General features: G+C 43.4%; 1 protein-coding gene and 2 long non-coding RNA genes across 12 annotated transcripts in view; 1 reads left to right on the top strand and 2 right to left on the bottom strand.

Moving 5' to 3' along the window:
- Positions 1–230: 230 nt before the first annotated feature.
- ID4 (inhibitor of DNA binding 4) lies at positions 231–3550 on the bottom strand. Of its 2 annotated transcripts, none has more exons than XM_065832536.2 (3): positions 2916–3550; positions 2113–2171; positions 231–1685 (listed from the first exon to the last, which is right to left on the bottom strand). In XM_065832536.2, exons 1-2 carry the CDS (start codon positions 3319–3321, stop codon positions 2158–2160), a joined length of 420 nt encoding a protein of 139 aa, XP_065688608.1. In that variant the 5' UTR covers positions 3322–3550; the 3' UTR covers positions 231–1685; positions 2113–2157. The 2 variants fall into 2 exon arrangements, with proteins under 2 accessions (XP_065688608.1, XP_065688607.1); XM_065832535.2 differs by having other exon boundaries at positions 2923–3550.
- A 221-nt stretch (positions 3551–3771) lies between these two features.
- Positions 3772–26486, top strand: part of LOC136098826 (uncharacterized) — a 74655-nt gene continuing 51940 nt past the window's right edge. For 3 of the 9 annotated variants that reach the window (XR_011737590.1, XR_011737592.1, XR_011737589.1), the window contains exons 1-5: positions 3772–4118; positions 4542–4707; positions 9287–9350; positions 9775–9880; positions 17735–21979. This is a non-coding gene — a long non-coding RNA (uncharacterized lncRNA). Of the gene's footprint in view, positions 4119–4541; positions 4708–9286; positions 9351–9774; positions 11143–17028; positions 17145–17734; positions 21980–22331; positions 24172–26486 lie in introns of those variants that run through there. The other 6 variants (XR_011737593.1, XR_011737591.1, XR_011737596.1 and 3 more) reach the window with 6 other exon arrangements.
- Positions 9784–13575, bottom strand: LOC139827221 (uncharacterized). Its single transcript, XR_011737597.1, has 3 exons — positions 13466–13575; positions 12593–12656; positions 9784–9858 (listed from the first exon to the last, which is right to left on the bottom strand). It is a non-coding gene; the product is annotated as an uncharacterized lncRNA (long non-coding RNA).

Genomic DNA, 26486 nt, shown 5'->3' with positions numbered 1-26486 from the left:
CTACTTAATTCTCCCACATCGAAAATCCTGTTTCACTAGCATGCAGGCTACTGATCCTACAAAATAAGCATCTTTCACTGAGCCTGGACATGAGTTTACAGTCTACAAGACTTCACTGGAGAAATGCCTGCTGTAAAACAAATTCACCCATCAAATGGTATGTACAAAAAAAAAAAGTGAAGAGAATGTGCAAATTCAGAGGATTGAAGAAATAAGCTGAAGAATCACAGTTAAAGACAGGTAAATCTAGTTTAATGTTCACATGTAGTAGTTACACATCACAGAGATTAAACAGGATTTTAACTGTTAACATAGCTGCAGCAAAATGAAAGTCATTTTGTACTAGAAAAATAATCCTGATGCAGTTATCCGATTTTTGGTCTACTTAAGTTCATTTAAAGATTAATTTACATCACTGATCATAATGACTTTGCCCATGTGCCTTTCCGCACTTCTGGATTAATACTCTTTGGATGAAGGAAACAGCAACTGGTTTTGTTAATGATTTACCCTTTGGTTGCAAGCAGAGAACTGTTTTCACTTTTTAAGCGATTAATAGGCTGTAGAAATACAAGTTTTTAATAAACCCTTTTAGTGCTAAATGAAGTTCTAGAACAAATTTCCTGATCTGATGCAACAGCAGATTTTTTTAAAAAGCCGATTAAAGATCTACAGCATTGCCCCCCTAACGCAAAAACTAGATAGAATTTTTCTATTATTGATAAAAAAACACTACATCTTACTGCTAGTTTATAGAATGCACTAAAAACCCCTGTGCCTAAATGACAAAAGTGTAGTCTCAAAATGTATAATACACTTACAAACATTTTAAGTCTAGATTGGGGAAAACACATTTGTATGGACTCCAAACAAGTTTAATTGCAATTAGACATCTCATGCAATCATGCAGGACCACTAGTTATAGTCATAAGTTCCGTGTCTAAAGAACATTTGGGGACAAAAAAGCCCTAAACATTAAAGATATTTCCATATTAGCAGCTCCATACTTGAGCCGTGGTTTTCTAAAGTGATATTCTCACAGATTTAAAAAAAACCATACACACCTTTATAATATTTACAAAAAATATTTAATTAAAAATATTTTATCATTACAGTAGTCTATTAAAGCATATACTTTTCTCACACTTATAGAACATCTCTATATATACACAGTATGAAATGTCACTCATTTATCTATACAATATGTAACACTCCTGCAGGGAGAAGAAAGTTCCCTGGGCCCCAATAAAATCCATCTATTTTAAACAATAGATGTCAAATATATCTACAAATGCTCTGGGAGATTAGTAAAGCTTCAAGATTCAGCTGCTCGGTCCCTTAAGAGTTACAACAATGCTTCTAAAGTCTGATTTAGGCTCGGTTATCTCTATCCCGGGGAAGAGTCGCAACTTTTCTTGCTCGAATCCGACAACCTCCTGCCACCGCGGGAGACACCACTCGCCTCTGGTCGGAAACGAAGAGAAGAGACGGGGAGAGCGGGGTGGGGGGGGGCTGCGGCTACGAACGTGCAAAACGGTGAAAAGTCTTGCTCTGCCGGGATGAAGCATGGGAACTGCTTGGGGGGGGGCATGGATGGCTCCTTCCTCCGGTGCGGCGGGGCCGGGCCGGGCCCCCCCCGCCGCCGCCCGCCCCCCGCGGTGCCTCTGCGCGGCGCCGCCGCACACCTGTGGGAGAGGAATGAATAGAGGGGGTGTGTGAACCGCTCCGCTCCAGACCGACTGGCGCCACCAACACAACACAAGACATGCTTGATCAACAACCCAAAACAAACCAGGTCAAACAACAACCGCAGCTCCCAGGCTGGGCCAGGCGGAGGGATGCGCAGCTGCACGCCGCAGCCAGAAGCGCTTCGAGGGGAGGGAGGGGGGGGCTATATTAAAACAAAACAAAACCAACCCGGTAATTAAAAAAAAAAAAAATAAATAAAACTACCACCCGGTAATTAAAAATAAAACCCAAAAGCCTCCTGAAAATATTTCTCGCCGAGCTCAGGTCCTCTTTCGGCAGGCTTCCCTGCGGAAGGTGGTGCGGCCCCGTCGGTCCCGGGCGCCGCGCCCCTCTGCCCCCCGCCCGCAGATGCCCGGCACTCACCTGGGGAGCGGCAGTCAGCGGCAGAGGATGCTGTCCCCCGGCTTGTTAACAGAGCCAGCCTGCACAGCAAAGAAACGCGACAAGTTAGAGGTGGGGGTTTAAAAAAAAAAAAGAGATCTCACCCCTCTCCCCGAATCTCCCCTCCGCATAGAGGGCACTGCCACAGCCCTGCCGGGGAGCGCTCACGGAGCCCCCCGCTGCAGCCAGTGCGTAAAGCCCGGGACGGCAGAGCAGAAGGGGCCGTGGCAACGCTCCCGGCGGGTGGGCACCCAGCGCCGGGCCCGGCACGCCCGGGGGGCTGCTGGGGCATGCCGCTCCTCTCGCCTCGCCTGCAAGCGCCGCCGAGCTGCCACGGACGGTCCCGCGCAGGGAAGTCGCTCCTTATTCTCCCCCGCAAAACGGCTCCGCCGAGGGCATTAAACGTGTACAGCTCCCAAACCCGCTCATACTCGCTACACTCCGCGGAAGGCCGGGAAGCGCAGGAGCACCGCGTCTGCTCCAGTGTGTGCAAACACACTGATTACAGCTACTCCCTCGAGAGACTGTAATTACACGGTGAACACCATGCCGGTCCCTGCGTGCACCGAGGGGATGCAGGCACTCACCGCGCACTGCCGGGGCCTTTCTGTGCCCGTCCACCCCGTCCCCTCCGGAGGCTGCTGCCTCTCGGCAAAGCCACGGGGCTGGCAACGGTGAAGCATCACCGGGGCGCGCTCCCACGGCGGCCGGCGGTGACCGCTGGGTCATGCCGGTACCGTGCTCCCCGCTCCGCACCCCGAACTGCGGGCTGGCGTGGAACGCACCTCTTACCGGGTCGGTGTTGAGGGCTGTCAGCGGGGTCCTGGGGGTTCCCGCGGGACAGCTGCCCGGGTGCAGGGCGGGCGGCTGCTGCTGCTGCCGGAGCAGCGCCGGGTGCGTCTCCAGAGCCAGCTGCAGGTCGAGGATGTAGTCGATTACATGCTGCAGGATCTCCACTTTGCTCACCCTCTTGTTGGGCGGGATGGTAGGCACCAGCTTCCTCAGCCGGCTGTAACAGTCATTCATATCGCACTGCAAGCACAGCGCCGCCGGCTCCTCGCCCGACGGCAGGCCCCCCTTGCAGCCGCTGTGCTCGGCCAGGCACCGTAGGGCCGGGTGTCCCCCGCCGCCACCCGCCACGCCGGGCTGCGCCTTGCGGCTGGGGTGCCGGACGGGACTCACGGCTTTCATAGTGTCGCAGGGAGGGAGGCAGACCTCCCTCTCCACCACTGCTGCCGCCTCCTGCGACCTCGGGCAGCCGGGAAGGGCCGCAGCCTCCCTGCCGTTGCCGGTGAAGGTGCTCGCAGGGCCGCGCGACACCAGCAGCGGCGCCGCCAAAAAAAAAAATAAATAAACCTCCCTCTCCTCCCGGCTAACAGCTCTAACCGCGGCCGCCCACAAGCGCTGCTGCCCGCACCGCCCGCTATATAGCGCGGGGTGCGGGCGGGGCGCGGCGGGCGGTGCCGGGGGGAGGCGGGGGCGCCGCCGCGGCGGGGCAAGGCGAGAGCGGCGCGGGGAGCAGGGGGGGCGCCGCGGTGGTGCGTCGCAGCCAATCAGAACGCCGCATCCCCCCATGGAACGCGGTGCCGGCCAATGGCATCGGGGCAGGGGGGGTGGGGTGGTGGCGCTTCTGGAGGGGGCGGGCGGCTGGTGCTGACCCCCGGGGTAGGAGGCGCTGGCGGCGGCGGAGGAGGAAGAGGGGGAAGACGTCCGGGGGAGAAAGGACTGCGGGAATGCGGGAGGGACACGCTGCCCGGCGGCTCCCGGCGGCGCCCCGGCGGTCCGGCGCGTAGCTCCACGGGGGCGAGCGCAGCCCCGAGCGACCGGCGCCGCTCCCCGCCGCCCGCCCGGAGGATGGCGGCTGCCCCCTCCGCCCCGGCAGGGCTGGCGTCTCCTAGGGTCCTGAAACGCGTTTTTATCTTGTCGGTGTCGGAGACCCAGCGCGGCTTTACACATATCTTGAGGGACTTCGGGACGCCGGTTTAAAGGCAGGGAAAATCCCAAGCAAAACTTGAGGGGGAGGGAGGGAGAGAGAGGGGAAGAAAGGGAAGGAGGCGGGTTTAGGGACTTCAAGCAAAGCAATGCCTGGGAACATTAAATTAGAGCACATAACTATTAAAAATGCATGGAGATGGAGTATTTAAAATTCCTCCATGACATATAATATTAATCTGTTTTATGTAAAATTCATACCTGTAACTTAATTTGGTCCATTAATGCACCAGATCACGTATTAGTAGATGTACCATGTTTTAAATATGATGCTGGAAATGTCCAGAGTTATGTACTTTGAGACAGAGCATTAAAATTAACAGACACATACTCCTGAGTCCTGCTTAAGTCATCTTGTAGCAGACTGTAACCTTTTAATTTAATAATGCAGTGTTCAAACTTTGTTAATTCCTGCTAAGGATTAAGAGCCACTGCTTACTTGAATGGGATGCTGGTGCAAGAAACTGAGCGCCTGATCCTACAGATGCCGCAGAGTTTTGAGCTCTCTGTGAGTGAAGTAGAGCTGACTGCTTGGGTGAAGGGCTGCAGAAAGGAGTAAAGGCTGCAGGATCTGCCCCAAAGCTTGTAAGTCAAACCCAACATAAGGGAAGAAATCCATAATGGTGATTAATAATTGCATGTCCCCTCAATGCTTAGTCAGAACGGGTGATATATAAAAGGTACAGTGGGAAGCTGTCAAACCCAGAACTTGAATGAGCGGTGAGACTGGATCATCCGAAGTGTATAATGAAGTACGCTTTCATTCTTTCTCACCCTTTAAAAACATACATTTTGAGGCTCTGCTTACAAATACAGTTTTTGTTTTCCTTATTTTGTCCCACATTACCAATGTCATCCATGGCAGTTGGGCTCCTTCAACACAAAATCTAAGTGTGTGGTGTAAATCATTGTCTGACTGAGGTCTAGATTCGTATGCTATATCATGATGATGTGATTGGAAGATGTATTTCCATTAGCTATGGGCTGGATGATCTCTGTTCTGCTGCAGTCATTGCTTTTATTCTGTGAAGCTCTGCTCCCTGCAGACTCTGAGTCTCATGAGGTAGAAATATATATGGGCCTTGAAGCATACATTATGGTTACACTTTGTTTCCCAGAGTCCTGGCAGTATGGACAGACTTGATGTGCTATCTAAAAAAAAAAGATATTTGTAAATTATGGTGAGAATTCAGGCTCAAATCTTGCTGGTCCCATTTAATTAAAATCTGCTTGAAATTAGATACAGTGTAATATTTGGTTGTTCTATTTGTACTAAATCCCCTCTGGGAGATTGTCTGATCTCACTGGAAATCTCTGGGAAACCCTAGTATGTAACTGGTTCCCCTTTAGCTCTCCCAAAGCTAATTTGGACAGATTATTTCTGTACACACACACACACGCGCGCACACACACTGTGACAGCACTATACCAAGTCCACAGAGACCACATTGGCTCTTGAAGATGACTCAGTATTTCTGGAAACCTGTGAAGCACCACGATATGCTGCAGACCTCTTTTTTCCATTGGGCTCCTTCCACAGCAGAGGGTACAAAGGGAAATCCAAGGGTCTGTAAGGGTTGTTGAAGTTGCAAGAGGACTGTGTGAGTTCACATAGCCAACATATCACAGTGGAGATATGTGGGAGATGGAAAAACAGCCCTCCCCTCCAATTATCACATAAATATTCAGGGGATTTCCTCTAGTAATTCCCTTTGATACTCATGAAGTTGATACATGCTAGTCTGACATGCTCGGCTGAACAATAGGCACCAATTCCCTGTTAACAACTGGTCTGGTTTTGCTCTCCTTAAAGTCAATGGGAGTTTTGTCATTGACTTTAAGTGGGAGCAGGTTGGGTTGGCTGCTTTTTCAAAATTTAGATTGGATGTGCACCAGATGCTAAGTAAATTGCTCTAGAAACGCCTTGGAAACCCCAGAATGTTAGCAGTGGAGGTAGGCATAGTGAAACTCTTCATCCCTGAAGATGTACACGAGGGACAGTGGCTACTGTTCATGCTTTTGTCCTATTAACACTGATGTTTTTCATTACATGAGTCTATAGGGATTAATGCTCCTGTTTTTCTCCAGACTGAGTTTGGATTTTTAGAATAAATTCTGTACATCTTTAAACATGTGGTCCCTTCCTGGCTGGCTGAAGGAGTTCATCTGTCTTGGCTGGTTTTTTCTGTGCTCTCTTGCCACATCCAGAGGCAAGATTCATTGCCATTGTAACCAACTCTTGCAATATTATCACAGGATCCTTGATAATGCTTGAATGGACCAGTTTGGTCCATTAAAAGAGAATTGATGAGTTCAGATCACATCATAGGTGTCCTCTGGAGCTTAAAAAAGTTTCTTTTTGTTCAAAACCAAAGTAAAGCAAGTTAGAAATGAAAACATAATGACTGGTCTTGTATCACTTTTGTCATGAGGATAATCCAATTGAATTTACTGAGAATGAGTAATGTAGGCCGAATTTGTCAGTACAGGTCTGAGTATATGAATATGCCATTTATGACAGCTGAAAAAAAAACCACCTGAGACATTGACACTGTCTCTGGGTCATGGCACCAGGGAAGGGGGACAGTCCTTCCAAGTGCAGAACATGGGACATTTCCTCCGAGAGCACTGTGGATCCACAGATGTTTGTGCATGATACGATGCCGTTGAACGAACTGGTGCATTGGATAGTACTACATTACCTAAAATAGTCTCAGGACAGATAAAATTTGAAGGGAACACATTTACATATGCAGAGCGAAGCAAGTGATCAACGTGGTTTCTTGCACAAGGTTACTTGCTATACCTACCTTAAGAGGGCATGAAATCCACACAAATGCACAATGCATTTTTGTTCTTAAGCAGGTTATGAAACAGTGGTTGAGTCAAGTGTCCCTGTTTTGGGGCTTCGGGCACACTGTATCAGAGCAGTGCAGTAAAATCCCAAGCTTCCCTTTGCTTGAGGCTGATAACTGGTGTGACAAGTTTCATCCCGGTGGGCACACAGATATGTGATACTGAGATCCCCCTACTCACCATTCCTGTTGACTTCAGCAGGCAGCCAGAAGACTCAGGATCTCAGAGGAGCTGCTCAACACCTAGAAGGGCTGATCATTAAAAAAGCATTATAAATCTCTGAATGGTTTATGGTTTATGAGGGAAATAGCAATTGATTCCTCAGTGGTGCCATTACTCTCCACTATTGCTATCATTCAAATGGCAATAATGTTGGTTATTTACCTTCAATTAAAATATCTAGTTAGTTGTGATGTCATTTAAAATAGCACTATAATGTGTTCAGTGCTCCCTTATCAAACACCATAGATAAACTCCTCTTGGCAACAGGGAATAGTGATATGAAATGAAAAATTGGGTGGGGGAGTGAGACTGAGGAAAGAATATCTAAGTGTTTTACTGGATTATTATTCCTGTGTGCTTATGTCCCCTTGGACACCAGGCTGGAGGTGAGACTGGAGGTTCCTTTGCAGTGACACCCCGTGGGTCCTCAGAATGGCTCAGGGAAGATTCATCAGGCATTTGGGGAGCACAGAGAAGTCAACTCACTCTGCAGACTACCAACAGACAGAAATCCGTTGGTCTTCTGGTACCCCTCCTCACCAAGGACAATTAATCATCAGAGCTCTTCCAAACTCTTCTTAACAAACCTTTTCCCCAAATAGCACAAGTCATCTTCAGTACTGTTCTCCCAAATTTCCTCAAATCCAAAATCTAACTAGACCTCACTTCACTTAAGGTGGTAGGTTGTTTTTTTTTCTCATTTTCTGGTTGTGGTCATGACAGAATTTTCTGTTTAATGAGAAAACCTAAAAGATTCTCAAGACTTTCGCCCCCCACCCCCATTGTCCCCTGTGCATGAAGTTTAATATAAAATAAAAATGTTTGTTGATCGCTCACAACAGCTCTTCACAGACAAAAGGTTGGGTTTTTTTTGCATGTTCGCATAGTTGTCCATGTTAAAGCATCCTTCTAATGATGGGAGCATACTCCTCCTCATTTCTTTACACTTTCCTTCAGCTTTGTATGCTACAAAAAGTCACGTGACAATAATCATTTTGGAGAGATGAGAAACAGATTTAAAAAAACCCTTCTCCATGGCTTCATGCCTATGAAAGCTCTTTTTTTACACAAACATGGAAATAAATACATAAAGAAATATTTTACCTCAATTAGTGGAGAGAAACTAAAAACCACTGTAATGAGGTTAGTATCGGGAAGAGCTTTTCTTGCTGCGCTGCCTCCAGCGTGGCTGTGTTGTAGAAATTTGTGCAAACCCACCTCCTCCCTTTGAGGAGCTGCAGCAGCAAGCAACATCGGTATGTCACTGACAGATGCCCTGGCATTTTGCTCATGGTTGTATGTCGGCTGAAGGGTAATGTCATTTAAGAAGGTTGATTTGTTCAGGTGACCAGAAACACGGGATTTGGTGGGTAATGTGGGTTTTCTGCATTGACTAAAGCGAGCTTGGGGCAAGAAAGATAACTCATGTTGACAACCTTCTGCAGTGTGGTCCAAATATAAGCAATCAAGATGCTTTATTCTGGGGAAGGGGAAAATAATTTAGGAGTCTTCGGTGCAGCTTCCTGAGGAACACTACATTAAACTGAGTTACATAGTAACAGATTGAATTTGGAGTCTTAACTTTAACTTTAATTTTATTTTGTGTAGATTTAGATCAGATTTATGTGCAATGTCATGCCCTTTGTTTGTAGACAGAAATCCTCAGCTAATCTGCCTGAAAACTGATGGCATGATATAGTCTCAAATTATTTTCATGTTTGTTATGAGTTTGCATTAAGAGCTCTGTAATCACACAAATAATACAGCCTACAGGGACAATGAGCAAATCGACCTAAATTAAATAAGTATCTGGATGCGTACATGCTCATCTGCATATGTTATCATTATACCAATGATACTGGTATTTATTTTCAGGGGACCCAAAGAGCTTAATCAGCAAAAGCGGTCTAAGTTCATGCCACAAAAAAACCCCTGCAGAAACAACAGCAATACTTCACACTAATACAGAATTTTAAATTTTGAAAGCTAATATTAACACAGTTGTTATTTGTTCTCCACTAATGTTTTAAGGAATTCTTCAAAATATTTGGGGTTTATATTATCTTTTTTTTTCTTTAATTAAAAGGAGAAATCACCTCCCTTTCCCTGACTGTGACGACAGCCTTTGCCACAGCAGAAGGACATCCCAGGTAGGCAGAGAGACCTTTGCTTTCTCTGTGTTGATGCAAATGCACTGATGTTTTCTGTGACTGCAGTCAATGGGTTGTCAAAGTACTTTTACCGGTCAGTGCCACTTTCAGGTATCACCCGCTTGCCAAATATTCATTTACAATTCTGCATTTTGCTTCATGCTAGTTACAACCTGACCAATATATAAAGCACTACAGAAAATGCTCTTGGTTGATTTGGTTCAAGTCCCATTGGTGTCATCTCTGGGAAGAGAAGTTAGAAAGAACTTGAAATTCAAGTCTGGTGGTTGCGAGGCGGGGGGAAAGCTTTTCAATGTATCTTCAAATCCCCTGACCGCAGTTGTTTATGGGCCACGCCACGTGCTTCCAATGCACGCCAAATTCTTTGTAACCTCATTATTATCTATTTATTTACCTGTTATAGAGTTCCTGTTGCCATAACATGTGAGGACCTACCAAGCATTTAGTAACAGAAGCAAAAGGCTCTTCCTCGTTCTTCTCTTCCATCCTGCAGAAAAAACAGTAGAAAAGTAGGAGATTATTTATAGGATCATAGCTCTGTTTTAATTTGCTTAAGTACTTGTGTGTGTTTGAAAAAGTATTCTGCTAAAAAGATGAGTTTGTATTAATTTGTGGTAGGATGCTTTCTGTGATCATTCTTTATAGCCTGCCTCGCTTTTGAGAAAGTTGTCACTTAGGAAAACAAGAGCCCTTGGCTTTTGTTGACATAAATCAGCTCTTGCAGGATTTCATGTTTAGAGAGCAAGAAAAAAGCAAAGACAGGTAATGTCTCCCTTAGGCAGATAGGGTCACACACGGGTTTTAATTGCAGCAATAGTATATACTAAAATGATCTTATGTATTTGTTAGAACAACAGGAATGTCTGATGAAAACCACTGTGTAGCACTGTGAATTTAAATCAAGATATACATTGCAGAGTGCAAATGGCTGGAGATGCAGAAAAAAAGAAAGATGGATGTAAGGAGAATATTGGACAATGATCCATGAACTGCAATTCTTCACAGTTAAATATATTCTGTGACTTACTAGTTTTCCCTTATAAGAAATGGGAATGGATGTTATTTTCCATTTTAGACTAATTGTATAGCAATTACTCATGTTTTTGCTTCTTGTGCAGGGGGCAAACTATGCAAAATTATTTTAAAGATATATTCAAAATTGCTGTTAAAAATGCTTCAACGTGCAAATTTTCTTACAGTTTTGACTTTGTTTTCTTAAAGCTAAATGATGTGCATATATAAGAATATTTTGGGTAATCACACAGCTTATGCTAAGTAACTATTTCAAGTTGTCTTCAATACCAATATGTTTCCACGTACTTACCTTGAAGTGTTAATGACATTTATTTTGGTCTTTTTTTTTCATTTTACTAACATGCTCTTTCAACAGTTTAAAGCACTGATGTATTTTACTCAAGCAAATCTCTTAATTTACCTCAATGGAGAAATTGACTTGAAAAGCAGCACAAATCCTTGCTTATGTAGAAAGTTTGTCTTGAAGTTAATGAGCTTATTTGCCCAAGTCAGGATGTGGGTATAAGGACTGCTCAAGTGAGCAGAAGTTTCACAACTTGATGCGAAGTCATTGGCTTATTTCAGACCAGCCTCTTGAAACAGTTACTCTACATCAAACTCCTGACAATTGATTCTTTTTTTTAATGTGAAAATGCAAATGCAAATGAGTAAGAAAAATTGAAGAGTTTAATTAAAAGACATTGTGGTTAGTGGTGATGGTTATCCAAAGTAAATTTTTGGTTCCCACTGGTCTGTATCCAGTGTCCATTGCAGTCTTCTTACACTGGGAGTAAGAGGCTCCTTGTAGACAAAAAGAGCTTTCTTTTGCCTCCAGGAACTCCTTAACACAGTGGATCAATCTTCCTTGCAGTATGATTATTATAAATACATCAATAGCATATTATGTATTTGTGATCTTAGCATGAGGTATGATTTATTTACAACCTTGCATCTCAGCTGCTTTTTTTCCTTTCCTCTCTGTCCTCTCTGTATCTTCTGAATGGTTTTACACCTGAAGCATCAGGATTCTCCATGGTGTTTAATGTTTTAGTAAGGTGGCTGTCTCTCCTTTCACTCTTTGGGCTACTGTTTCATCCTGATGTGCTGAGAGAAGCATGCTTTTACTTCTGCACCTGACAAAAGGTTCTCCATGAAGCGTGTGAGCAAGCAAGCAGGGATGAGTGTGTGTGTGCGTGTCATCCCTCTTCTGTTGCTGGAAGTCCTGGTTGCTTCAGACAGGAACTAAGGTATTTACAGTCCATTAAAAGCTATGCCAGATGAAACTTAAATTGGCATTGCATAAACAGAACACACAATGGGCAGGCACTGGATAAAACATTTATTTTCAGTTGTTATTGATGACCTTTCAGAAGCTGCTCGTGGCTCTACTTTGGCCTGTCACTTGTGAGCTAAAGGGTCATCAATAACTTATGGAAATAAATGTCTTATTGATAGTCTGGCTACTGCAAGCCCAGTATATTGTCTCACATATAGACATGCATGCACATAAAATACAAATCACAGAGAAACCACTTTTGATCTTAGCCCTTGTCCTTTTATTTTTAGAAAAATGGGGCTTTCTAGATTTTCTGTTTCCTTTATCTTCCTTCCTCCCTCCTTCCCCCTTCCCTTCCCTTCCCTTCCCTTCCCTTCCCTTCCCTTCCCTTCCCTCTTCTTTCTCTTCTTTCTCTCTCTCTATCTCACTTCATTCCTTTCTCTTTCTTTCTCCTTTCCTTTCCTTTCCTTTCCTTTCCTTTCCTTTCCTTTCCTTTCCTTTCCTTTCCTTTCCTTTCCTTTCCTTTCCTTTCCTTTCTCTTTTTCTTTTATCTTCCTTTTCTTTCTCTTATTTCATAAAGATATATCTCTAATTTATTTATAAGGGTAAGTCTCTAGAACAAGGTAGCATTACTGAGCCGGTTTACCAGTTCCTCTATACACATGAGTACATTCATAATTGATGAAATGGTCTATAGTGTTGTGGTTAGAATAAACTTAAGGTCAGATCTCTGGGAGAGCAAATCTCACCATTATTCCTGATGAGAAATAAATACGTGCAGGAACTAAAAAGTGCAGGACTGAAAGGGAATAAAACTGAATGTATAAGGGCATTTTGAACAATTCATTCCACAGTGAAAGTGCTTTTTCTTAGTTTTTCTTCATTGCCTTGATCTTCCTAAAACTATTGTTGGGGCAGGTTAATGACTGACCTTTGAGGGAACCACATACCAGTCTTTGTTCCCTAGCAGTCAGGATCTTGCAGAGGCTTGAAACCTTTGAGGGAGAGAATAGGATTAAACTGCTGTATGAAGTCCAGTGCAGGTGATGATCAATGGGAGCCGAGGAGCAAGTTTCTCAGGATGCTCTCTCCCATCCCCCACCAGCTGGAATTTGTTTCCTTCACTGCAAAGTTACCTGATAGAGACAACTGACTCTCATTGATTGTTCTCAGATTAATTTCCCTTAAGCAGTCATCAAAAGCATGCAGCGTTAAAATCCCGGTAAGATTTTAAAGGTTGCAAGTCATTAGATTTGAAGATCATATTGAACAGTTAAAATCAGAAAGACTTAACTGGAACCTCACACTAAAATCTTAATTACATAAAGTCAGTTTACTTGCCATCTTCGAATTTCTAAAGTGTCCAGCAAATTACAGAAAGATGAGTGTTTGATCCTGCAACTGTCTGTGTACTGGCTGACCTCAGATAACTCGGTGTTTGCAGAGTGCCTGTCCCAATGCCTAGCTGGGTGCCTGTGAATGATCCTAACCTGTTACACAGACTGCAAGATCCCTTTGCATGCAGACTTTTGTGGGGCGGGGGGGGGGGGGGGGGGGGTAGCTTTCACCTTCCCACAAACTGAACCTACATTGCTTCAACTGATTTAAAAATCCACCCTCAGTGCTAGAGTTGAGCCGCCAGTGGGATGTGTGGGTCCCCTTCCCGTTCTCCCTCCTCCCCAGCCCTCTGACCCATGGCTGGCCCAGAGAAGCCTGCACCCTGTCCTGTCCTGTCCTCGCAGGGGGCTTTGCCCACCCCAGCCCTGCATCGAGGCGCTGCCACCCCCCACGAGCCTCTTCTTACCCTGCCGTTCTTTCTGCTTCAGTTGGCTGAGTCTTGGCTGTGACAAGGTTCAGATAAAGGGTTCGCAAGCTCACAGGTGACATTTCAGCAACAGTTTCTGCTGCCTTTGAAAGCTTCTGTATGACTGAAAACAGTTGTAATTATTCCTAAAGGTTTGGGACCCAACCTCCTTTTCTTCCCTGAGAACTTATGCACCAAACCAGGAGAATTAAAGTAAGCATAATTATAATGAGAACCATTGGAAGCGTCTCACCTGCCTGGCCACAGCTACTCAGCAAATGCCCCGTGAAGTAAAACACAAAACTGTGTAATTAACGTAAGTTGTTCGAAGATTTTACTGATAGGGGAACCTAATGTGGCATCTCCTCCTCAGCCTGGAAGAGCTCCCATGCATGCAGGCTCTGAGGCCCACAGCTAGAGGTGCTGTGTGACGAAGATGAAATAAAATATAGAGGAGCTGTAGTTTCTGACTGACAGACGAGAGGCCATTTCATCCACTGCAAAAAAGCCTACATTCTGCAAAAGTTTACTGTCATTAGCGAGAGAAGTTTCTGTTTAAACCCAACCTGCATCTCCTGCTGGGTCACAAAACAGGTACACAGGCTTTTGCTGAGTGGCCTTTGTCCTGAACCCACTGAAATCAATGTAAAGAGTGCATCTGTGTAAATAACAACCTACATTAAGGAACAATCTGATTTTCCCATTCTGAGCCCAAGTGACTGAATTAGGTGTGTACTCTCTCATGTAGAACTGCAGTAAGAAAGCAATGAATAATTTCATATGTGAAGTAAACTGTTCATTGCAAGCTTGAGAGAATATTTTACTGGGATCGGCTAAACACATATAATCAGGTATTCTGCAGTGTGGGAATCCTGTTGCTGAAAGCAGTGGGAAACTTTGTGGCTGAATGAGGAAAGTTGGGGAGCCTTGGCAGGGATTGTAAACCTCACTTGGATGCAGTGAAAAGCCCCTCGTTCCTCCAGGAAAGAACTTTTTTTTTTTTTTCTAAAGTGCCTGCGAATGAATTGAGGATGGAAACACAGACATCTCCATCCGAACAATGGGGAGCTGGCACAGCCCGAGCGACCTACCGGGCCCCCCATGCTTAGCGGGGGCCAAGCGGCGGGGGCCGTGCTGGCACCCCCGGCGGAAGCGCCATTTTCCCGCCACCACCGCCAGTCGCAGCGGCAACAACGCGCTCGGGCGAACACTCTCCCGGCTGCGAGCAGCTTGTGTCCCACCGTCCCACCCCCGCGCCCACGCGTGGCAGTGGGGTGCGCACGACTGCTCACGGGCTCCCACCCCCTTCCTCTCCCGCCTTTCGTTCTCCCAGCTGATGCCTTTGGCCCGGGCGGCCCAGACTGGCCGGCGCCGGGCGCGTGACATCACCCATTCACACTGCGGCCCCAGCTGGCGCCGCCGGGGCGGTCGCCGTGGCAACGCGGACGCCAATCTCCGGGCAATGACTTCCAGCTGCCCGCCCGCGAGAGCGCGCGCGCGCCCTCGCCCGTTCCCCTCACCCGCGTTCCCGCCGCCCTCGCCCGCGTTCCCGCCGCCCTCGCCCGCGTTCCCGCCGCCCTTGCCCGCGGGGGCCGTTTCTCGGCACGGGGGCAGCCCCCGCGTGCCGCTGTGGTGACCACAGAATCACAGAATGTTAGGGATTGGAAGGGACCTCGAAAGATCATCTAGTCCAATCCCCCTGCCGGAGCAGGAACACCTAGACACCTAGATGAGGTTGCACAGGAAGGTGTCGAGGCAGGTCTTGAACGTCTCCAGAGCAGGAGACTCCATAACCCCCCTGGGCAGCCTGTTCCAGTGTTCTGTCACCCTTCCTGAGAAGAAGTTTCTTCTCATATTCAAGTGGAACTTCCTGTGCTTCAGTTTGGACCTGTTGCTCCTTGTCTTATCATTGGTTTTCACCGAGAAGAGCCTGGCTCCATCCTTCTGACACTCACCCTTTATATATTTATAAAAATTAATGAGGTCACCCCTCAGTCTCCTCGAAGCTAAAGAGACTCAGTTCCCTCAGCCTTTCCTCATAAGGGAGATGCTCCACTCCCTTAATCATCTTTGTTGGCCTGCGTTGGACTGTCTCAAGCCGTTCCCTGTCCTTCTTGAACTGAGGGGCCCAGAACTGGACACAATATTCCAGGTGCGGTCTCATCAGGGCAGAGTAGAGGGGGAGGAGAACCTCTTTCCACCCGCTAACCACACCCCGCCTCACACCCCTGCTGTCATTTTGTCTGCTGCCCACGCCTGGGGTAGAGCCCCGGCCTGAGCACCACCAGGAGTGCTCTGGGGTAAAACCGCCCCAGTGGTGGTGCTGGGGGGGAGGTTCTGGGAAGCACGGGTGGCCAAAACGAGCGGCTGGTATTCACCGGCGTGCAGGGGTTTGGGTGGCAGCCCTTATGCCGTGGGAAAGAAGGGCCCCAGGAGCCCATGACTGCCTACTTCAAGCGGTGTTGAACCCAAAGGCTCAGGAAAGGGGGTGTTTTTAGCTGGGAAGTGCTGTGCTGTAAGGCAGGGAGTGGATGCTGGTCTGCAGCTGGTAGCTGTGTCCGGTGGGTCCCTGTTAATAGGCTGCCTCAGGACTTCCCCTGGGGAATGGTAAGGCAGGCCTGCCTGCTCTGTACCCTTCTGTGGGGCTGCCCAGTGCACTGTGTAGCAGAGCTTGGCCTGGCACACCCCTGGTCCAACATCTGTAGGACTGGGTGGTTGAAGAAGTTGGTGGCTTGCAGGTGACAGCCGTTGTATTTAATAAATATCCATGGACCTTTCTGTACAAGTGCTTCCATTCTTTATGCTTTGGTGTCTATGGCATCTGGTGCCAATGAGTTCCACAGTTTCGTTGGCTGTTATATGAACAAGAAGTCATTTCAATTGCTCTAAAAATTTGTCAGCTGATCATTATAACTGGCACCTTCTAATTTTTGTGTTAAAAAGAGAGTGAATAACTTCTGTATTCACCTTTGTGACATGACTACTGATTTTGCTGATCTCTACCGTATTCTCCTGAGTTGCCTTTTTTTTTGGTGCTGGAGAAAATATGTTCATTTAATCTGTGTCTCATGGAACACATTCTGACATTGATCATTCTGGTGACATCCTTTTGGAGACGGTGGGAGAAGGATTGCATGGAGACTGCTCTGTGCTGAGTACTTTTGAAAACTGTTTTCTCTTTATCTGATGAAGCATGAACCATTTTTGCCCAAGTAGTGTGGTCAAGTACACAAAAATCTGACACTGAATGTTTTGAATGCTTGAAAGCTATAGGCTTCCTAAACTCACTTGAGAAACTTTAAATGCTCCCGTATCTCTGTGAAAGACTTAGGTCTGATGTCAAACTTTGCAAAGATCCCTTTTTATTGATCAAATAGATATGTTTCTGTGTTTAGTGTCTATAAGGAAAACTTTTAAAGTCTGAGTTGACAGAAACTTGAAATAGCATTAGGAGACAATGAACTTACAGTATAGCACTAAAAAATCTTGTGATCTTGTGACTTTTGAAGCCAGTCCTGTGACTTTTTTTTTTTAACGTGATTCAGAGATTTCTCATGTTTCAGTTTGATATTGCTGCAGTCTGGCCCTGTGTGAATTTCCGAAGTCCCAAAGGGGCACTGAGTCAAAATGAGGAATCAGAAGTGAGAGCTTCCTCGTTTTCTGTACAGCCCTCTGGCAGGTAGCTTGTAACACTCCCTTTGAGAATGAATAGTTACTACCTATTGCCTTGCAGCTTGTTGATTCACAGTTTCTAGATGAAACCATGTGTAAATATTAGCCTGTGTAATTTGTAGTGATATTAAACAAAGTGATGAGAATCCTACTTAAGAAAAAAAATTGATAGCTTTCCATATGTTTCCGAAAAGCTTAACACTGGTACTCGTTAGCACAGTGTAGGAACAGCACAGTTCTGACTCAATTTATCCATAAAAATGAAAACTTAGTGAAACATTAATTTTCCAAAATTACAGAATGTTTTAATGTGATTGTAATTGTCCCTTTGTGCTTTTAATTTATTAACATTGTTATAGCAAATTATAACTCATTGTAACCAGATGCTTTAGATATGAAAGAACCAGGCTGGTGTACTGGCATCTTGATATGAAGATGATCTCTGTATAATTCAATCATAGTATAACCGTTCTGATTTACTTGGAGTAACTTATGCTAATTTGGAGGCTTCTTTTGCATCCGTATTGGGATGCTTTTATGGCTCTGGCTCAGTCTTCTGCATCTCCACAACTCACGTTTTCACCTATGTTGTCTTAGGGAGCTGCACCTAGCCTAAGGAGAGTGGGAGAGCTGGACCTTGTACACAGGAGGCACAGCAAACTAGTGTAAGTGATGCTGAGGAGGCGAGCCCTGTGGAAACTCTGACGTGAACAGAAGAGTATGCTGCAATTATGTCTGATTAGTTCATCAGGAGCCAGTGTGAGTCTGGAACATCCAGCACTTGAGTATGAGCCTGGATGTAGTCCAGCTGCCTTTTTGCCCTGTGGAACCAAAGCATTAAGTCTTGCTGAACCAGATTTGTGCCTGTTCAGGTGTGTCTACACTGTGTTCCTGTTATCAGGAGTGTTGAGGAACCCAGCACAGCCGGTGCCCACACAGAGGCCTGACCCCGCAGTAGCATGGTTGGTGCTGAACTGGAGGCACTGATTCAGCCTGAATCCTACAGCACCATTTGGAGCCTGCATGCTTTCTTCCATATTGCACAGAAATGAGCTCATCTACAGTCTTGGGTCCAGACTGGATTTGTGCATTGCCCAAGCAAGGGCTCAGACTGAGTTCAGTCTGGGGTTAATAGCACCAACTCCATCCCAGAGCCTCTCAAATCCATCTGGACTTTGCTGCTCTAGCTCTCCTGGGAGTACAGCATAGGGATAAACTGGGCAGGCTCAACGGGATGCATTCACATGCCATACTGCATGAAAGTACTTGTATGGCTGTGAGTCTGCAGTGGTCTGGGATGCAGCCTGAGCTAATGAACTCAATCAGACCCAAATTGGCTCTGCATGGAGCTCAGCCTGGTGCCTCTGTTGCTTTGGCATTCTTGATCTGCAACTCATCACCTGTGGTATATCTGCAGATTAACTTTGTCTGGTGTTGTATGTGTAGATGCATAAGTGAAAATGTGATTGGGCAGAAAATATCACTAAAAGCATTAAAGCAAATCTTATAGAGAGAGCCTCAGTAGCACAAGAGAATTGCGTTTAACACTAGGTCCATACCCCAACATTTCGCTGTTAATTTTTCTTACGGGTAAGGGAGCAGGACCATGGGAACATGAGATTTACTATAGGAAAAAGTGACTGTAGTATTAAACTTCAACTATGCTTATGTGTTCCTTCTTTCAGTGTTTGTCATAGTTAGATATTTGTGTTCTCTTCCATTGCATGCTACAGTTCTGATCTAGCAAAACGTTTAAATTATGTTCTGTAGAGCTTTACTGGATCAGGGCCATTGTCAGTACTTCCAAAAAGTAAAGCCTAAAACATTCTCTGAAATCTTTGGCTAGAGATTGTCCAGCATTATTCCTTACCCATAAGGATCTTATCTGGACTCTCCCGTAGGAACTGAAATACCAAATGTCATGTATGCAGCCTTGGCAGTCAGTTTCGGACTTGGAGGACTTCTTTTGGTGAAATAGTGAGAGCAAACATGCCTGTGAGACATGTTTGAAGCTTTTTATGCTTTTCTCATCCATTTGAAATACAAACAAACAATTCCAATTTTCCAAAACAGGACTAGTCATATATTGTAATATACATGATATATTGTGATACTGTGAAATATAGTCTTCAATTGCCTCTATAGAAGGTGCTTTATCAAAGAAGGAAAGAATCCCTTAGTGTAAAAATAAAATCATTATATTGAAAGCTTTTCATGTGTTAGAAACTATTGATTTGTAAACAGCAGCTAGTAATTTGGGATGGTTGTACTTAGTGCAACAAGCCTAAAACTCTTGTATTTGGCCCCACATAGTCTATGCGAATGCTGTTTTGTGATGTGGTCTTAGAGAGAAGGCAGTGCTGGAGAGAATCTATGAAATGGTCAGGATTGTAGATTTCTCTATTGTTGATTGTGAGAAAGGAGAAGAAAGGAGGCCCAAGGCTGAGAGTTTTATTCCAGGCTTTAAACTGGGATAAGAAATGAAAAATAGCACGTTTTTAGTATGTCATTGCAACCCTAGAATTGCCCAGTGAATGGACTTGGTCATGGGAGGGTTCATTTAACTTTATGAACTGCATTAACTGTGTGAAAAAATGGGTTTAGGCAGTGTGGGCATGTATGTATACATAAAATATCCCTCCCTCACTTGATTACAAATAAAGTCATTAAAAGGAATTAATTTGTGGAACAGTTCCATTAATAAATAGTGTACATTTTCCTGGAATGAACAGCAACAGGAAACTAAGCATTATAACCTTGAAATTCCAATCTATTTATTGAACACACATAATTTTCATGTTCCTTTTTACTAAAAGGAATTGAAAGGTGGGCTTTCCACCTAAGTAAAGCTGGTATGTTAATGTCAGCAGGTTGAGATGACACATAATGGCTATAGAGCTCCCTTTTCATGTCCTACCTACTGTCTTTCTTATAAGATTCACACAGACCTCCTTTTCCCCAGGTTGTGAACAACCCTGCAGATATAGTTTATCAGCAGTCAAAACTAGTGATAGTTTCTGTCTTCACAAATTATGGAAAATGGCTACCAATGTTAATAGGGCTCTTCAGAGGAAGAGCTAAGACACTTTCTTTAACCGAGCCTTTGGATGTTTCACCACTCCTGACATTCTTCCTTTCCAGTTACCGTACCATGGGCATGTTACATATCTGTCTGGGACCTTCAGCTCTGGAGCACAATCAGCTGGAGGTTCCCCCAGCAATCAAATCTCATCCAGGATGTTCACAATTGGAGCACTACCAGCTTGAGGTTCCCTCTGGTGATGGATTCCTGTCCAGGACTGTCAGCAACTGAAGCACTACCGTCTGGAAGTTTCCCACCTTGGTGGCTGAGGGGTCAATGGCAATAAGAAAGTACTGGCCAAGGTTGAGGAGAAAGGAGATTGCTTCCTGTAACCTGCCCAGTCAGTCAGTCCTAGAGGAGGGATGCCACCATTCAGTTCAATGCATTCTGAGTTAGAAACTCAGTCCTGCAAAATCCGTTTCTTCTTCTTCTGGTCTGTCATGACATATGGTATCCTCAAATGCTTCATTGAAGCACAAATCAATAAAACTTATCAGTGTCCTACATAAAATAGGGGCAGGGGAAGGCCAGGCCAGCTGCCCCCCAGACACCTGCCTGACTCTGCCCAGCAGTACCCATGACAGCCTCTGGTCACTGATCCCTGTGACAGATTGCCAAAATCTTGTTTCACCTGAGAGAAAATTGAGTGGTTGGTGAAGCCAGCTGATGGGAAGGAACTCCATGTAACACCAGGGCAGTAACTAACTTGGTTACCCTTCAGGCCCGTGAGAAAGTGTAGCCTCTGCAGCAGAGCCCAGCTAGTAACTATGGTCCTCTCAAGAAAGCCATAACTACTCCTGCCAATGGGGTCCTTAAATGCTGAGATCATTAGCAGTGTTGCTATTTGAGAGAGGAACAAATAATTTTTTCACAATACAGCTGTATTTTATTCAGTAGAGGTTGCTTTGTTTGTCTTGTTTTTTAAAAACATTTCTGTTCTCCCTTTGGGGTATAAGGGAGAGTCTCTTTTAAGCCCTCAGGGATTTAATAGCATATATACAGACTTCTTTTGTTGTTGTTTGGCCAACCCATGTTGCACTATTGTTTCCTAAGAACCACCATTTCCAGTGCAGGTTTAAAATACTAAAGTGAAAACCAGGTACCTGGTGACCTTAACATACGATAAATGCTGTGCTGGATTTCATGTCTTCTCCAATGTACTCTTCTTTTCCCTCACCCTCCAGTCCATTTCTCTTTTTCTGTGGGGACACATTCGTAAGGGTGGTTAGGACAGATGGTTTGAGATTAATAACCTTTGAGGAAGTAGGTCTACCCATAGTGTTTAAACTGATTTATCCTTAAAGATGTCCTTGCACACAAGTCAACTTGTAAGAGCAGAGCCTTCGTGTGAAACCTGCTCTGGATTTTCATCAAGTTCACAGAATCACAGAAGGGTTGGTGTTGGAAGGGACCTATGGAGATCATCTAGTACGACCCACCTGCTAAAGCAGGTTCACCCAGAGCAGATTGCACAGGAATGTGTCCAGGCTAGTCTTGAATGTCTCCAGAGAAGGAGACTCCACAACCTCTCTGGGCAGCCTGTTCCAGTGTTAAGTTTTATTTTTCTAGCTATTAGACTAAAAACTGTATTTAACATTTTAGAGATGTTTGTTTGATTTGGCCACTGTTTCTATAGAAAATCAGCAGTTATCCTTCTCTGTCTTACTTTCAGATGTGTCAGCTGTGATTCTAGATTGACTAACAGATAAGTCTACATGATACAGAGGTACCTGATCAGAATTATGAACTCTCAGAAAAAGGTAAGACTAAGCATGATGTGTTCCAGGAGGTATCTCAGCCTTTACTGTCGATTTTGTGCTGACTTCTCCAAGCTCATTTGTTCTTAAGACTGGAACAAGAACAGATAATTATTTTCATTCCTCAGAGTTGTAATTAATCTTGATCTGTTGAAGTTTTTCTGTCACCCAGGCTGCCCTCTTAAAATACCTTATTTGATAATGGAAAGACCATTCTTTGCTGCTATGATTTTTTATTTCCTAAGAACTTGACAGAATTGTTACTTCAGTTGATGGTAAAATTCTGGTTGAGGTCATTTAGATAAGACAAGCTTAGAACTGTGCTTTTGTCTGAAAGATCTTGCTCTTCTTACAGTCTTCTTAGGAGCCAATTAACTGCACTCTGCAACTGCAAAGACAGAACTTGGAATTAGTGTGTGTCTGCACATACATAAATATTCTTCTGAAGGGCTCTTGTCAGCTGGCATAATAGCAAATACCAGTGCACAAACTAAAGGAAATAACTCCAGCTCTTATGATACCCTTGCATACCTCTTTGTTATGTGCTATGAGGATAGGGTGCTGTTTTTTTTAAAAAAATATTTGCATGTAAGACTGTAAATTCAGAAGAAGGATTTGTATAGTAAACACTAGATTTAAATACTTAGAACTGCACATAATACTGCCAGTAATGCATGGATTAAGCTACTGACAGTCTGCAGAACTCTGGCTTGCTCTACCTGGTGCAGGTCTTAATTGTCTCAGTGCATTAATCACTAATAGCAATATGGGAAATACCTACCAGCCTGAAATCAGCAATGTTGTTTCATTGAGAGAATCATCTCAGCTTTTTATGGTGGTTATAAATCTACTACGTGTATATGTATATATGATGCTATAGCTCCTGATTTTTATACAGATATATTACCTATTTTGGACTCTAGATTGTTTTGTATCATTCAGCTTAGGGAACTGTTGCTTATATACATGCATTTGTGGAGGGGAAGCAGTCAGGTGCTCAACAGTTATGAGCATAGAGTCTAAAATGAGTCACACTGGAATTTGACTATTTCTTATATTAACTTGTCAAAACATTGGATTGTAATAAAAAGCTTGCAGGAATACTTTCTACACATGTAGAATGTGCTTTCCCTTTTGTTAATTTTCAAATAAGTGGAAGAAAAAAAGATGGACACAGTCATCTTTATTTTTTGTTTAGATCAGAAAATGTAATAATTTGTTCAAACATTTTAATAGAGCTATTATTCTTCTGTTTTTAAATAAAATTTTCAAGTGAATTAACTGCTTGTGACAAATTCTTTTTCAACAGTTGTGGAGAATTAAGTCCTTTTTTAACAAATCATGTAACAGTGTCAGTCAAAGATTTCTTTGTTATCTTAAGGCATCACAGCTTTCTTTTGGAGTGACCATTCCTAAAAGAAGGAGGAAAGTAGTAATTGCAGAACAGTGTTGTGTTTGTTTGTTTTTGTTTTCCTTTTCTTTCTGACATCAGTAATCCTCTGCTAGGATGATTGATGCTTCTTTGCTTTGAACTAAGCTGAGATTGCTGGCTCACTTCTTGTCCCTGAAGAGCATGACGGGAAGAACTTTTGACCTGGAATACATTGTGAAGCAATGATCTTGAAATCAAGGACCAATAGTGAGATGCCATTCTGCTGGGTTTTTTTTTTTTACTACAATTGGAATCTAAAATATTAAATAAACAGGATTCTCCACTTCTTCTCCTGCGCTTGTCATTAACAGTGTACAAAGGTTTAGCACAATCTTGTTTAATAATGGGAATAGAAAAAGGAAGAAATAGCTACACACTCATTAGAAACAAAATCAATTATTACTTTTAAAAACTACCTGCTTTCAATTAAGCAGGAAATTATCTAACCGATTACTTAATTTGCTCTGGCTGGCAGTCTCTCAACTGCTTTATGCTGAGTGGAGCATGAAATTAAATATGTAACAACTATCCTAATGGTTATGTTTTTAGAAATCCAGCATTTAGAAATGGTATTTTGCATAGTATCAAAAGAAATAATGACATAAAAATAAATTATTGCTGCTTCAATGCATTTGATATTTAAAAGAAAGAAATTACTTCATATTTTATTCTCTTGTTCTGATTAATAACAAAACAATCTTTGGTTTGACTGATGCAGATCTGTACTTGAGAACTGGGTTTTTTTGTTTAGGTGGTTGTTTCCCTCCCCCTCTCCCCCCACTTTCAGATTGTGTATAATGGGTGAAAGTGTCGGTGTTAATCTCTTGCTGCTTCAAGTGTTAAGCTCCACCCTATGAGCATCTATTTTGTGTCCAGTATGTCTTTTGGTACAATTATTGTAGGAATCTTCAAGAGATTTTTAATTTTTCTGTTTTATGCTATTTGCTGGATCTTTCTCAGGGTACATTTTCTGTATCTCAGCTGGAACTCATGCTTTTCTTACTGCTTAAGAGAGATTTTCAGAGTCATGTGGCAGGTCATTACCTGTTTTTCAGAGGCATCACATTGAAGTTCAGTACTGGCTCAAATATATGCCTTTAAAAAATTTGGAACCTGGTGCAGAATGCTTCTGATTGTGCATTAGGAGAGAGGTCAAGCCAATGATCCAAGGTTAAATTGCTTGAGTCATCCAGTTTGTGTGTATCAGCATCATGCCACCAGCCCTTTGCCCTACCCCAAAATTTCACAAGCATTTACAGTGGCAGAATTATGCACAAATTTACACAATGTAAACTTGGCTATGCTGCCATCCAGGAAAATAAACTTTGATTTGTACATAATGCCTTTTATTTGATTAACTTGGTGACACAAATCCATAGACTTCACTGTATTTATCACTGTGTAGACTTCACTGTATTTATCACTTTCAGTTTTATTTAGATTTAACAACAGAGAAATAATTTGTACTATGATGCTAAGTTAGAATGAGTATTTTTTAACTCCACAACCATATCAAACAGCTATATGGATCAAAGAAGTCTTCCTTTTTTAACAAGTTAATAAAAAAACCCTAATGCCATAATTATGATTTGAGATGCCATAACTCATCACATTCCCCAATACCCAGATATGGACTATTTTTTTCTTTAGTTGGATTTTAATGCTCTCGGACTTCCAAAGAAAGTATGTGTCATTTTGTAGATTCTTTAATGAAGACATTTCTGTTCTCTACAAACTTGTGAATTTCAGCCACCTAAGCAGTAAAATTGTTGGTCTTTGCCTTGAGTCTTGACTCAGACATTCATTGTCTGTCACAACTTTTGAAAATGCTTTGAAATTTGGTAGAAAGTGTTAATTTTTCCAGAAAGTAATCCCACCCTTATATTGCAGAAGCAATGGCTGTGGTAGTAACCTTCTCCATCTTATTAAAATTACTTGGTATTGTTGGCCATTAGTCCGCCAAGCCATTTTGATTTATTTCTTGAGTGGGGATCAACTTGTTAATTGTCCCAAATCAACAATAAAAATAAGCTCCAATTAACTTGGATGAGAACTGAAAACAAATGTCTGACTTTTCATTTATGTTTAGACCTCTTTACCCCTCCTGGCATGTAATTTAGAAAGTGTTTCCAAATCTTCAAGAATATAAAAAGATTTTTATGTTACAGTAACACACTTAATGAAGAAAATGGCAAAAAGGAAACAACTCGAGGAAATGAGCTCAGACGTTCAAAGTACTTAGAACAGCATCCCTATATGTCACCCCATTTTTCTCAAACTTCTGCTGTCACAGTCTTGAGGAAAAGTCAGCTTTCCTATTTCCCTCCATTGGCATCAATTTTTTGTCATGGCAGCCTGCAACCAGAGTCACTGAGCTGAAAAACCGCCTGCTCCCTCTCAGTGATGCCTTCCATCGAAGCTGATGGTGTCCTGTCAGCAGCTTAGCCAGACAGAACTGCCGGCGCCATCTTCATTAGGGTAAAAGCTAATATAAACAAATAAAGGCGTTAGAGTAGATAACAGAGTGAGAGTATCACTGAAAAATGTTTTGCAGAGTCAGTCGCTATGCCTTTAGTTTTAAAAATATATAAATGTTATATGAATCTCAAATCCTCTTTTATTTACATAAAATATTTATACATCAAGCAAGACAATTTCACAACTTTAAAATGTATTTTCCTGTTAGATTAATCTTTTCATATGCTAGCCACATTAGAAGTAAACATTTTCATAGTCTCCACTACATGAATGTGGCTAAAAGCTTCCTTGTTATTTTATAGTTACAGCATTTCAAATGTATCCATTTTTGGCGTGGTTAGGCAGCCTGCCAGTTTTACCACTAAATTATAGCAGAGAAAACACTCAGTAGAATTTGATTAGATTTCTTCCTTCGCTTCAAGAGTAAGGCAAAGCAAATTTATGTTCAAAATGCAAGCTGTGTTCTGAAGAATTTAATACATATAGATCCATATTGTAGTGTTAAAAATGCATGCAAGTTTTGTAGTCGAAAATACATCTTGTTTATTGTGCTGTTGTATTTTGTTCTGTTTTGTCACTATCATCTGTAGAATGATAGAA

This window comes from Patagioenas fasciata, chromosome 2 (genome assembly GCF_037038585.1).
Source record: "Patagioenas fasciata isolate bPatFas1 chromosome 2, bPatFas1.hap1, whole genome shotgun sequence".
Taxonomy (NCBI): domain Eukaryota; kingdom Metazoa; phylum Chordata; class Aves; order Columbiformes; family Columbidae; genus Patagioenas; species Patagioenas fasciata.
The sequence above is the reverse complement of the archived record's forward strand: the minus strand, read 5'-3'. Positions and strand labels throughout refer to the sequence as shown.

Excerpts from the sequence above, each read along its gene's own strand:
- ID4 (XM_065832535.2), bottom strand. The coding sequence starts at position 3,321 with ATGAAAGCCGTGAGTCCCGTCCGGCACCCCAGCCGCAAGGCGCAGCCC. Across the intron at positions 2,172-2,922 it reads CAGCCCTCAACACCGACCCG|GCTGGCTCTGTTAACAAGCC; the intron begins GTAAGAGGTGCG and ends TTTGCTGTGCAG.